Raw genomic sequence first — 12,080 nt, 5'->3', positions numbered from 1 at the left:
AGTAGGAGTTCTTAATACTTACTCTCTTCTCCTCACGGCTAATGAAAGCTTTATCTTCCTCTAGTGTTTTATCCAGCTCTTCATCAGTGAATTCAGTTTCCACATTTTGCTTTTCTTCAGCCTTTTCTAGATCCTCAACCAAATCTTCGTCTTCCGCCACATCTTCTAGACTACTTTCCCATGAAATTGTGGATCTTTTTTCATTTACTACCTTATTATCTGAATTATTAATGTCTAGTGATACATCTTGAGATTTGACAGGTCCAAATGACTTCTCTTGAGAGGAATTTAAAATGTCTGGAACATAAACCTGTTAAAATATTTAATGTAACTTTTAAAACAGAAAAATTTAAGTCAAATGACAACTGGAGAATTAAAAAAAAACTATGCAAACAAATATACAAGGAGGAATTTGTAAGCTTTAAATAAACATTTGATAAAAAGAAAATTATACATTTATCAGGTAAATTTACTTTGTCCCTTTAGTAAGAACTTAAGTTCTTAGTCCTATTCCCAGCTGGGGTCTTCCTGATTAGCCACCAAATACCCAGATAGATGGTAGAGCAGACAGTTCGTTCTAAGAATACTTGCTACTTGTAATGGGTAAGTTTATTTATTACTGAGGTCATTTTACTCTTAAGCAGGGGTAACTTTCAGTCTTTTCCCATGTGCTACTACCTAATCAAATACTAAATTTTTAATTTTCAATTATTTTTTAAGTTTACAGCTATAAATGGAAAAATGTTTTATCTACTCCAAGAAAAAAAATCATCAATATTCTAATAAGCTTAAAAAATTCTGCAGAAATTCAATTATATTTACTTTTTGTGCAATGGCTGAGAACTTCAACACATTGAGTGTCTCATCATAGGCAAAAAAACACTGGCTGATGTTGACAATCATACATATTTTCCCTTTACCATTAAAAAAACTTTGAAAATAGTGGGTCAGTTTACTTTCCCGGAAAGGCACATGTTGTTGAAACCTGTGGAGAAATATTTTAAAAAAATTTTAAGTTAAAACAAATCTCATGAACTCAGGAATGCTGATAAATTTTACAAAGAAATAATCTAGCTATCATGGACTCAAATTCTAGGTTAGTGAATTGTCACAGTCAAGGACTAATTGTAAATTTTTGTTTATTCATGTTGTTTCTATTAATAACACTAATACTAACAATAACCCACTAGACAAAACTAGTGGTAAAGAAAGCCACATTGAACCAGGCTGTGTTCTCTAACATAGAGCAATTATGCCGTAAATACATCTGAACTAGAAATATTAAAGGCTGATTTACAATTCACTCAGCCTAAAATGCTAATTAATGCAGAAGTCTACCACATCTAGAACACAATGAGTTAGTATGAATAACATGGTTTTAAATGCTAAACCAGCATCATTAGAAGGTTATTATCTAAGGTGTCTGTTGACATATATGTGCTATGGGCAATACTATGTTTACTTGAATGAGCCACTGGCATTGACTGACATTGTTTTTTATTTCCATCTTTTTTTTAATCCAAGATCTCTAATTATTTTAATCACAATCCATACATAATCATTGCAAAAGAAGCCAATTAAAAACAAGAGAACTTTCTAAAATCAGCAAAGCAGAAAATCTGAATATTATAATACTTAACATGCTATTAACACATTCAGAAACTCTTACTTTGACTTTTCACTGTTCTTCAAAGCATTGATACACTTTCCCAGAGTCAACAAAGAAGTATTGATATTCCCAGTCTCTCTTAACCGTTCACCTTCATTCTGTGTCTTCATGCTTCGTTCTGAACCAGCAAGATCACATAAAGACAATCTAAATTAACCAAAAAAAATTTTTTTTAACTTAAAAGTTCTTCAAAACAAAACAACTCAAAATAATTACACTTTTAAGAATACTCAACTTACTCACTGACTCGCATTACACGAGGCATTTCAGAATCTTCAATCTGTAATATTCTAATGGTGAATATGCTGTGACTAAAAGGAAGATCAAATATTATCATTCATTTTTAATTTCTGCATTCTAAAAAGAAGAGGCAAGCATCTAAATCAACATCTATTTATAACCTAATACTAGCCATAGCTCCAGCTCTGCATTCCCCAACAAGTTGCCAGAGATTTCAATTCAGTACTCCACTGTCACCTACCTATACACCTGACTGCCTAAAACCAAGTATCTCATCTTTCTTCCACTTAGCACCAAAACCTTTAAACCTGCTCCTCTTAACATTCCAACCTCTATTAACAGAACTACTTATAACAAAGTCCAATTTGCTTACAAAGATGGTTATTACTAGTTAAAAGGTTATTGTGTACAGCTAATCAACTTTCAATATATACCTAAACTACAGCATACATTTGGCTTAAATATAGGCTTATCTGGATCATAAATTATCCTCATGCCATACATAGGAACAAGGCTTTTTCCCCCTTAAGAGAAAACCTGTCTTATTTCTTTTTGTCTCTCATCCCCAATCCCTTCCATTTAAAACATCCTTCCTAATCCCTTGAGATTTGACCAGTTTGCATACCATGTCTGAGTTCACGACGCTAAGTAGGAAAAACACAGAAAAAAGTCCCCCATTACAGGTAACTTAAAATATTGGGCTTAGATAGTCATCTAAAGAAAGAATACAAATACCTCAGACTGAATACAAATTAATAAATCTTATATTAGAACAAGAAATGGACCTAGTAATTTTATGTGTTTAGTGCTCTTCAGTTTACTGAATGTTATCATGCCTATGAATTCATTTAACATATCAGAGAACTGTCCACTTTAATCTTAAATAAACTGTATTTAAATTAGCAGAGAACACCGAACGCCGCAGGCCCATACCATAGGGTTTACTCCTTACCTTCTACTAGAAGCATTGTTTAGTTTTGTGAAGGCAACACTCTGGTGCTTTATTCCTAGTTTTAAAAGTCTATAAGCTTCTTTGGAATCAGATACTTGAATCCACTGTAGATCTTTAAAAAATAAAGAGGGTACATATCAACATATTAAAAACACAGCACTTGTTGCCTAATGTAATCTTTTTGAAGATTTATAATCTGTTTCCCAAAGACATATAACAAAATATTTCTTATAACAGACCCTAGGCAATTCAGCTATTCCATACTTCACTAGAAACATACACAAGAGGATATTTTCATGATTTTCTAGTATTTAAGTTGTATAAACACAGAAGTAAATGTTTTTAAGAATTTGCCAGAAGGAAAATTAAAACTAGGTAAGATTCCTTAGAATTAGATTAAACCAAGAAAATAACCTAGCTATGAGATAGTACAGATTGCAATTCTTTAGTAAAACATAAAATCAAATTTGTTGTCATAACTAGCATTTTTTAAAAATGAAAAGAATATACAAAACACCAAAGTGCATTCCTTGTAGTAATGGTAAGTATAATTAATGAAGCTTTTTAACTGTATATATACATATACATGATGTTATTAACATGTATTTCCTACTGTAGGAAAGTAATTTTTAAAAGGCTAGGCAAACACTGTGGAACAGAAACATTTACTTAGTTCCTAAGTTGGGACTTTAACAATGCAACAGAATAATGTAAATATCACATACCTTTTCCCATCCCCTAAATTCCAAATCAATAATACTCAAGCAAAGACAATACTAGACACTTTACATTCAGGTTTCATTAACATACAAAAACATACTTTCAAATCACAAACCACTTTTATTATTTTGATGTTAATAATTAGCAAAAAAAAATTTTCAATGTCCAGTTTCCTTTCCCGTAACAAAGCCTAGAAAGAAACTTTAGAGCAGTAAAGTAAAAAAAATACTCATTAGCATACCTTTTATAAAAGAATAGCCCTTTACATCTTGGGAAAGGCGTAGCATCTTTCTCTTTTGGAACTTAGATGATATCGGAACAAACAAATCATAAATACATTCATTGTAAATCTCAAAGAAAGAAACCCACACAGAAAATTTTATATTATTATCCATATTCAAGCTAGCATGTTCACAATCTTTCATGGATTCTTCAAACTCTGGGACATTCAAAGAGTTTGTTAAGTTTCCTACAAAAAACAACAACAAAAAAGATAATTACAAAATTAAGCAATCAAAAATTGGACAACAGGACAGATCAAGACTCCTGGACTTGAAAAACTAAATAACCTTAACCTTTTTGGACCAAAGCAGATATAAATATTTGTATTAACCAAAATTTGGCTTATTTTTCTTTATTGCAAATATGCTAATAAATCAAAATGCAATTAAATTATAAAGGACAAAGAAAAAACAGTGTCTCTTGAATTCAGCATGAAAGTTAACCAGTGAAAGAGAGAGTGGTGATATTAATTTCAAACAACTTTACAGTGACTGGTATTTCATAGAGTTATGTACCATTTTCCAAGTGTTACTATGTCATTAAAAAACTTAAATCCCCAGAAGTGATTCAAAAATTAAGTTTTTCAAATAATCAATGTTTTAAAAGTAAATGAAAAAGAAAACCTTACCATAAAGAGTATCATAACTGTCATTATGTACAACAACCTGAAAAACAGAGATTTTTTTATTTAAGTTAAAAAACATTTTTAGCTAAGGTTAAATAGCCAGTATGCTACTTACCTATCCAAATAAGATACCAGCCTTTCATCTACTCAATTCAACGACCTCTACTGATTTTTTTTCCTAGTTAAAAAATACTCTTATGATAGGAAACTTGAAAAACCACAGAAAACATAAAAAAGAATATCATTATATATAATTCCTGCCACTCAGAGGCAACAACTACTAATATTTCATTATATTTATTTTTATTCTCTTCCCCACACTTATTGTGTTATAAGCTTTTCCTCTCTATAATTAAAAACCATTTGTAAACATTTGGTGGCTGCATAACTGAACAGATATGAAACAACTTAATTAAATGAGGATAAATAATATGAGGATAAACACCTTAACATATTATTTTTCTCTTCTGTAATCTAATTGTTTTTCCCTTAGCCTATATACCTAAATCTGAATTGGTGAATGAAGAGATATGAATATTAAGTTCTCACTCTTAATATAGTATTGACAAATTGCTCTGAAGAAATGCATTTTACAATCAATACATCAAAGTGAAGATGTGTATCTCATGTTGTAAACCTGAAACGCATGTGATATTGTTCATCAACTATACCTCAATAAAAAGAAACTATTTTAAAAAGTGCATCTCGGAGTTCCCGTCGTGGCGCAGTGGTTAACGAATCCGACTAGGAACCATGAGGTTGCGGGTTTGGTCCCTGCCCTTGCTCAGTGGGTTAACAATCCCGGTTGCCGCGAGCTGTGGTGTAGGTTGCAGACGCGGCTCGGATCCCGAGTTGCTGTGGCTCTGGCGTAGGCCGGTGGCTGCAACTCCGATTCGACCCCTAGCCTGGGAACCTCCATATGCCGTGGGAGCGGCCCAAGAAATGGCAAAAAGCCAAAAAAAAAAAAAAAAAAAAAAGTGCATCTCATTTTTTTAACATTTTAATAATTCGAAGGCAAAATAATATGTTGTTTATCTAGATAACTTGTTAGGGAAATTTTTTTCATTATTAATGACTTTAACTTACTCTATGAATTATCTATTCAATTATCCACCAACCTCCATAATTTCTGTTAAAGTACTATTTTATTTACAGAGGCCATAATCACGGACTTTGAACTTTGCTCTCCACTAAGCAACATTACCTTGAAGCCCTAATTTCTAAATTTCTTTAAAAAAAAAATAAATCCCCATCAGTGTTTTGAATATGTTTATAATGACTGTTAATAGTTTTTAACAACCTTAAATAGAATAACTATCTGAACACATACCACGAAACCCAAAAACCACAGGAGGAGTAAACAGACTAGTATAACTTTATAAAAAAATTTTCTTAAAAAACTATTAAAAAGAAAGAGGAAGGGAAAAAAAAAAACCATAACCTAACAGACATGTGAATTCAGGCAGTAAGAGATTTAAGATATGTTAGATGAAAGAGCAAATTATAGAATATCTGTATAGAAAATCTCATTTTAGTTTTTAAAAAGATTATATTCTACATATAAAGATATGAAGACATATGCAACTATATATATGACTGTGTTTATGTGTATATATAAAGACATATATGGAAAGCTCTGTACATAGATTTTTTTTTTTTGTATAGAAAGAAAAAGATCGAAAAGGATATGTTCACATCTGTTAATAGTGGTTTGCTCTTCAGGAATGGAATTATTGGAAATTTTCACTTTTTATTTTTCACATCCTCTTGTTTAGATTTTGTGTCTACATATTACTTTTATAATTAAAAAAATAATTTTAAAACATCATTATATTGAAAGCTGCTGTTTCTATAACAACCAAAAAAGATTTCAGAACCATTTACATTTACATTGTTTAAACATTTCTGCTGTTTGTATAATACAAAATGCGAGATGTCTTCAAGAAAGTTTTTACTATTTTCTCAAAAAGAAAAGATGACCGTGACCACCACAAAACATTCCAATACAGGGAAACCAACTAAAGAGCTAATAAAAGGTCATAATTACATATATTTTACATATTAAAATACCCCCATACCTCTTTAATTTGCCGAAGCAATGCACTTTTGCTAGTGACTTCTTCTTTCTCTTGCTCTGGTGATAACCGTAAGTATTCTCTGGATCTATGCGGTTTAAGGTTCATCTTTGTATAGAGTCTTTCCTGAAGACTATCAAATAACACATTCAAAGTTCGAGGCAGAATGCCAATATTTTCTTCTGTGCCTATGTAAAGAATTTTTGTTTTATACTCTCTGGGACAATTAGGAAAGAAAAAACATTCTTGAACTACCAAGGCCCCTTTTATACAAACAATAGGCATGAACAAAAAAAATCTGAGACAAAAGTGGGAGAAGTTGAAAGATTACTGAGTTTTCCTACAGACAAGGGCCTAATCTCCAAAACATACAAACAACTCCTGCAACTCAAAAAACAAAACAAAACAAAACCCAATTGAAAAATGGGCAGAAGACCTAAATAGACATTTCTCCAAAGAAGACATTTAGATGACCAACAGGCATGTGAAAAAATGCTCAGCATCACTAATTATTAGAGAAATGCAAATCAAAACTACAATGAGGTATCACCTCACACCAGTGAGAATGGCCTTCATTAACAAGACAACAAATAATAAATGCCAAAGAGGGTGCAGAGAAAAAGGTACCCTCCTCCACTGTTGGTGGGGAATGTAAATTGGCACAATCCTATGGAAAATAGCATGAAGGTACCTGAGGAAACTAAATATACAGCTACCATATGATCCAGCAATTCCACTGCTGTGCATATATCCAGACAAAACTGTCACTGAAAAAGATACACGCACACCTATGTTCACAGCAGCACTATTCACAATAGCCAAGACATGGAAACAACCTAAATGTCCATTGACAGATGAATGGATTAAGAAGATGTGGTACATATATATACAATGGAATATTACTCAGACATTAAAAAAAGCCTAATGCCATTTGCAGCAACATGGATGGAGCCAGAGACTTACTAAGTGAACTAAGCCAGAAAGAAAAAGACAAATACCATATGATATCACTTATTTGTGGAATGTAAAATATGGAACAGATGATCCCATCTAAAAATAACAGACAGAAAACAGAAAGAGAGTATGGCCAAGAAGAGCAGACTTGGGGTTCCCAGGGTGGGAAAAGGGGAGACGGGAGGGAGAGACATTTTGGGGATGCAAACTGTTATATCTGGAATGGACAGGCAATGGAATCCTACTGTACAGCAAGGGAAGTATGTGTAATTAGATCACTTTGTTGTATAACGCGACCTGATGAAACATTGTAAATAAACTACACTTTAATAATAAATAAATAATAAAAATTTTTGAAAAAAGATTGGCTGTTATCCATTATCAAAAAGTATAAAAGTAAAATATAAAGTGTTTCCCTGGTTATCCATGCTTATTTCCCTATGTCATGTCAATCCTTTTTCTGAATTTTTATCATTGTTTAATCCTTTATCATAGGGCAGTTTCACAATTAAGTCAATCTGAATTAAAAGCTATTGAAGGGAGTTCCCATTGTGGTTCAACAGGTTACGACCCTGACTAGTATCCATGAGGATGCAGTTTGATCCTGGCCTCGCTCAGTGGATTAAGGATCTGGCGCTGTCGTGAGCTGTGGTGTAGGTTGCAGATGTGGCTCAGATCTGGCGTTGCTGTGGCTGTGGTGTAGGCCAGCAGATGCAGCTCCAATTGACCCCTAGCCTGGGAACTTCCATATGCCGCAGGTGGGGCCCTAAAAAGAAAAGAAAAAAAAAAGCCATTGGCAATACACATTCAATATGCTATTACAAATTAAAAATGGAGCAATGTGCTAGGTAATGAAAACATAGCCACAAACAAATATTTTGAAAATGAGTAAATATTAGTGCCTTTTTTTTCTTTTCTAGCAAAAATAAAACCAATTACCTTGAAATGTATAAGTTTTTCCTGAATTAGTTAGCCCGTAAGTAAAAATCAGCCGACTTTGTCCTTTCAGGAGGTCTTTAACTGGCTGCAAAATGCAACCCTGGAAGAATTCCTTCTGTGTAGTTTCAGGGCCAAAAACCTAAATAAGCATTTTTTAAAACAAGTGTTTTTAGAAAATTCAAGTAAACATTCACAAAGAGTTCTACCTTTTCATGTTTTTAAGTTTTAAAAGACCTGTTTTACAAGGTTCATTCTTAAAATAGTTGCAATATCCCTAATTCCCACAAATGCACTTGATAGTTTTACTGTCAAAAAGTTTTCAAGATAGAAATCTGATCCAGATAATAACTTTCCATCTAGATTTTGAAAAGAATATCACCCCAACCCCCCAAAAGAATGTAAGAACTCTACAACGATTTACTCATTTTCAATTACGTATTTATACATCTGAAATTTGAGTTCTACCATTGAGAAAAAAATACCAATACCTAAAATCTGTTCCACAACCACAGGATGTATATAGCTCATTATATATAATTAGGTATTAATTTAGCCTAAGCCAAGTCCCTTTACCTTAAAAATCTTTAGTTTCACATGGGTACCTACCTTGGAAAAACTGAATGTCTGTGCCATCTGCCCAGAGCTTTTCTCACTTAATCGACCAAGGATACTTTGAGGATCCTTTAGCACAACAGTCTGTGAATCCAGAATATACACACAGCCCTACAACATAAATCAATAAAAACCCACAATAATAAATATAAACGGTATTTTGCCCATTTAATGAAAGTAAAATATTAGGAAGCAATTAAATTCAACACGAACCTCAGATTCCTGTTCTTTTTCTGACTGTGTGAATGGTCGTATTCGAAGACAAACCTGGAGATAATCTTTGGATTCCAAACTGTTTGCCTTAAAAAGGAGAAAATACTTTACTTATTTATTTATTTATTGTCTTTTTAGGGGTGAACCTACAGCACAGCATATTGGAAGTTCCCAAGCTAGGGGTCAAATCAGAGCTGTAGCCGCTGGCCTACATCACAGCCATAGCAACGCAAGATCTGAGCTGCATCTGTCACCTACACCACAGCTCACAGCAATTTCAGATCCTTAACCCACTGAGTGAGGCCAGGGATCAAACCTTCGTTTTCATGGATGCTAGTCATATTTGTTTCTGCTGAGCCACAATGGGAATTCCCAGAAAATATTTTAAAAATACAAAATACGGCTTTGCAGAGATTATTTCTTTAAATTGGCTGATTGCTATAAAACAGTATGAGATTATACAAAACCTCTAAGCAGTGACTCATGTTTTTAACCTTATTATATATTTAAAGAAAAACAAAGCTGTTTAAAAAAACCACAAAAGATTCAATTTCCTCTGCCTTTTAATATTTATATTTGAAGCTTACAATATGTTTCCTTTCTGAAATTACTAACCTTACTAATATAAACAATAGGGCTCTAAATCGTTTGTGATATAGATGTATAGAATATACCACGAGTAACCAGAATGATCTATTAACAGAAATGCTCAATTCTGTCATGCATTTATAAATTTTTTTTGCTACATAGCATTCTCTTTACTGATTCTTTGGAGGAAATGAACTTAGTTCATTTTTAAAAAATAATTTGAAACAATTACTTGAAAACACTACTCACCAAAAAAGACACAAGAAGTAGAATGTTTGAATAACCCTATATGTATTAAAGAAACTTACCTTCAAAGAAACAATTTACCTTCAAACAAAATAACCCCAACAAAAAACTCCAAGCCCTAGTAACTCATTGGCAATTTCTCTCTAACACTTCAGAATATAATCACACAAACTGTATACAAACTCTTTAAGAAAATAAAGGAAGAGAGAACACTTTTCAACTAATTTTGAGCTTGACATAACCTGATACCACAACCTGACAAAGATATCCTCAGAAAAAAATTACAGAACAACATTCCTAATTGAGAAAGAGACAAAAATCCCCTAACAAAATATTATCTGAAGTTGCCACTGTGGTGCAATAGGATCAGCAGTGTCTTGGGAGCACTAGGATGCAGGTTAAATTCCTGGCCTGGCACGGTGGGTTAAGGACCCAGTGTTTCCACAGCTGCGGCTTAGGCTGCAACTCGGGCTCAGCTCTGATCCCTGGCCTAGGAACTCCACATACCGTGGAGTGACCAAATAAAAGAGAAAAACATGTTAGCTAATATACAAAAAGGATAGTACATCCTAACCAAAAATGACTTAATCCCAGGAATGCAAGGTCAATTTAGCATTCAAAAATTAATTAGGATAATTAAACACATTAAAAGAATAAATTCTCTTTTTAATGCCTGCACCCATGGCAGGGATTCCTGGGCCAGGGATTGAATCTGAATCAGGGATTGAACCTATGCCAGCTGCAGCAATGCTGGATCATTTAACCCATTGCTCCAGGCCAGAGATTGAACCTGTGCCCCCAAAGTAGCCTGAGCTACTGCAGTCAGGTTCTTAACTTACTGTGCCACAGCAGGAACTCCAAGAGGAAACTTTTATCTCTAATAGATGTCTCAAAAAAGGCATTTGAATGATGACATAAATTTGATATATGTATTCAACATCCATTCCTAATAAGAATTCTCAGCAAACTGGAATAGAAGGGAATTTCCCTAACCTGATAAAGAGCACTTAAGAGAAACCTATATCTAACATCTTACTTAATGATGAAAAACTGAATCACAGATGAGCAGCAAGGTGAATAACAACACAGGGATTTCTGCCCTTACCACTTCTCCTCAATGCTATACAAAAGGTTCTAGAGGTTTTAGCCAAAGAAATCAGATGGGAGGAGGGATGGGGAAAGGAGGAGGGGAAGATGGAGGAGGAGAGGGAGGTGGAGAAAAAGAAGAAAAAGAAAAGGAAAGGAAAATAAAAATGAAAAGCATCCAGAATGGGAAGGTAGAAATAAAATCATCTTTACTCAGACAACATGAGCATCTACACATAAAAATCTGACAACATCTTCAAAAAAGTTTCTATTACTGGAGTTCCCGTCGTGGCGCAGTGGTTAACGAATCCGACTAGGAACCATGAGGTTGCGGGTTCGGTCCCTGCCGTTGCTCAGTGGGTTAAGGATCCGGCGTTGCCGTGAGCTGTGGTGTATGTTGCAGACTCAGCTCAGATCCTGCGTTGCTGTGGCTCTGGCGTAGGCCGGTGGCTATAGCTCCGATTAGACCCCTAGCCTGGGAACCTCCATATGCCGCGGGAGCGGCCCAAGAAATAGCAACAACAACAACAAAAAGACAAAAGACAAAAAAAAAAAAAAAAGTTTCTATTACTATTAAATGAGTTTGGCAATGTAGCATAATAAAAGATCAATATGCGAAATCAATTGTTTTTCTAAATGCTTGGAAGAAACAGAAATTGATTTTTAAAAGCAATAGCATTTGCAATAACTTCAAAAATTATGAAATACTTGGAGAAAAATCTTACAAAAGATGTAACACACCTATACACTGAAAAGTAAAAAACAATGGTCAGAGAAATTAAAGGAGACCAAATAAACAGATATACACTGGGTTCATTATTGGTAGACTCAATGTTGTTATTATGCCAATTCTTCCAAAACTGATCTACAGATTCAATA

The 12,080-nt window shown here is 33.7% G+C and overlaps 1 protein-coding gene across 14 annotated transcripts in view; it reads right to left on the bottom strand.

Annotated features, from left to right (window-relative positions):
• The window catches only part of KIF20B (kinesin family member 20B), an 82,019-nt gene that overhangs the window by 59,120 nt on the left and 10,819 nt on the right, over positions 1 to 12,080 (bottom strand). For all 14 annotated transcript variants that reach the window (XM_005671270.3, XM_021072615.1, XM_005671272.3 and 11 more), the window contains 11 exons: positions 9,282 to 9,368; positions 9,063 to 9,179; positions 8,457 to 8,595; positions 6,567 to 6,751; positions 4,492 to 4,528; positions 3,823 to 4,050; positions 2,862 to 2,973; positions 1,909 to 1,980; positions 1,670 to 1,816; positions 823 to 985; positions 23 to 310 (listed from right to left, as the gene is read on the bottom strand). In XM_005671270.3, coding sequence (XP_005671327.1) covers positions 23 to 310; positions 823 to 985; positions 1,670 to 1,816; positions 1,909 to 1,980; positions 2,862 to 2,973; positions 3,823 to 4,050; positions 4,492 to 4,528; positions 6,567 to 6,751; positions 8,457 to 8,595; positions 9,063 to 9,179; positions 9,282 to 9,368 — 1,575 coding nt within the window. The remainder of the gene's footprint in view (positions 1 to 22; positions 311 to 822; positions 986 to 1,669; positions 1,817 to 1,908; positions 1,981 to 2,861; positions 2,974 to 3,822; positions 4,051 to 4,491; positions 4,529 to 6,566; positions 6,752 to 8,456; positions 8,596 to 9,062; positions 9,180 to 9,281; positions 9,369 to 12,080) is intronic.

The sequence above is a fragment of the Sus scrofa genome, chromosome 14 (assembly GCF_000003025.6).
Source record: "Sus scrofa isolate TJ Tabasco breed Duroc chromosome 14, Sscrofa11.1, whole genome shotgun sequence".
NCBI classification, from domain to species: Eukaryota; Metazoa; Chordata; class Mammalia; order Artiodactyla; family Suidae; genus Sus; species Sus scrofa.
Note: the sequence above shows the minus strand (reverse complement) of the source record. Positions and strands in the feature narration are given on the sequence as shown.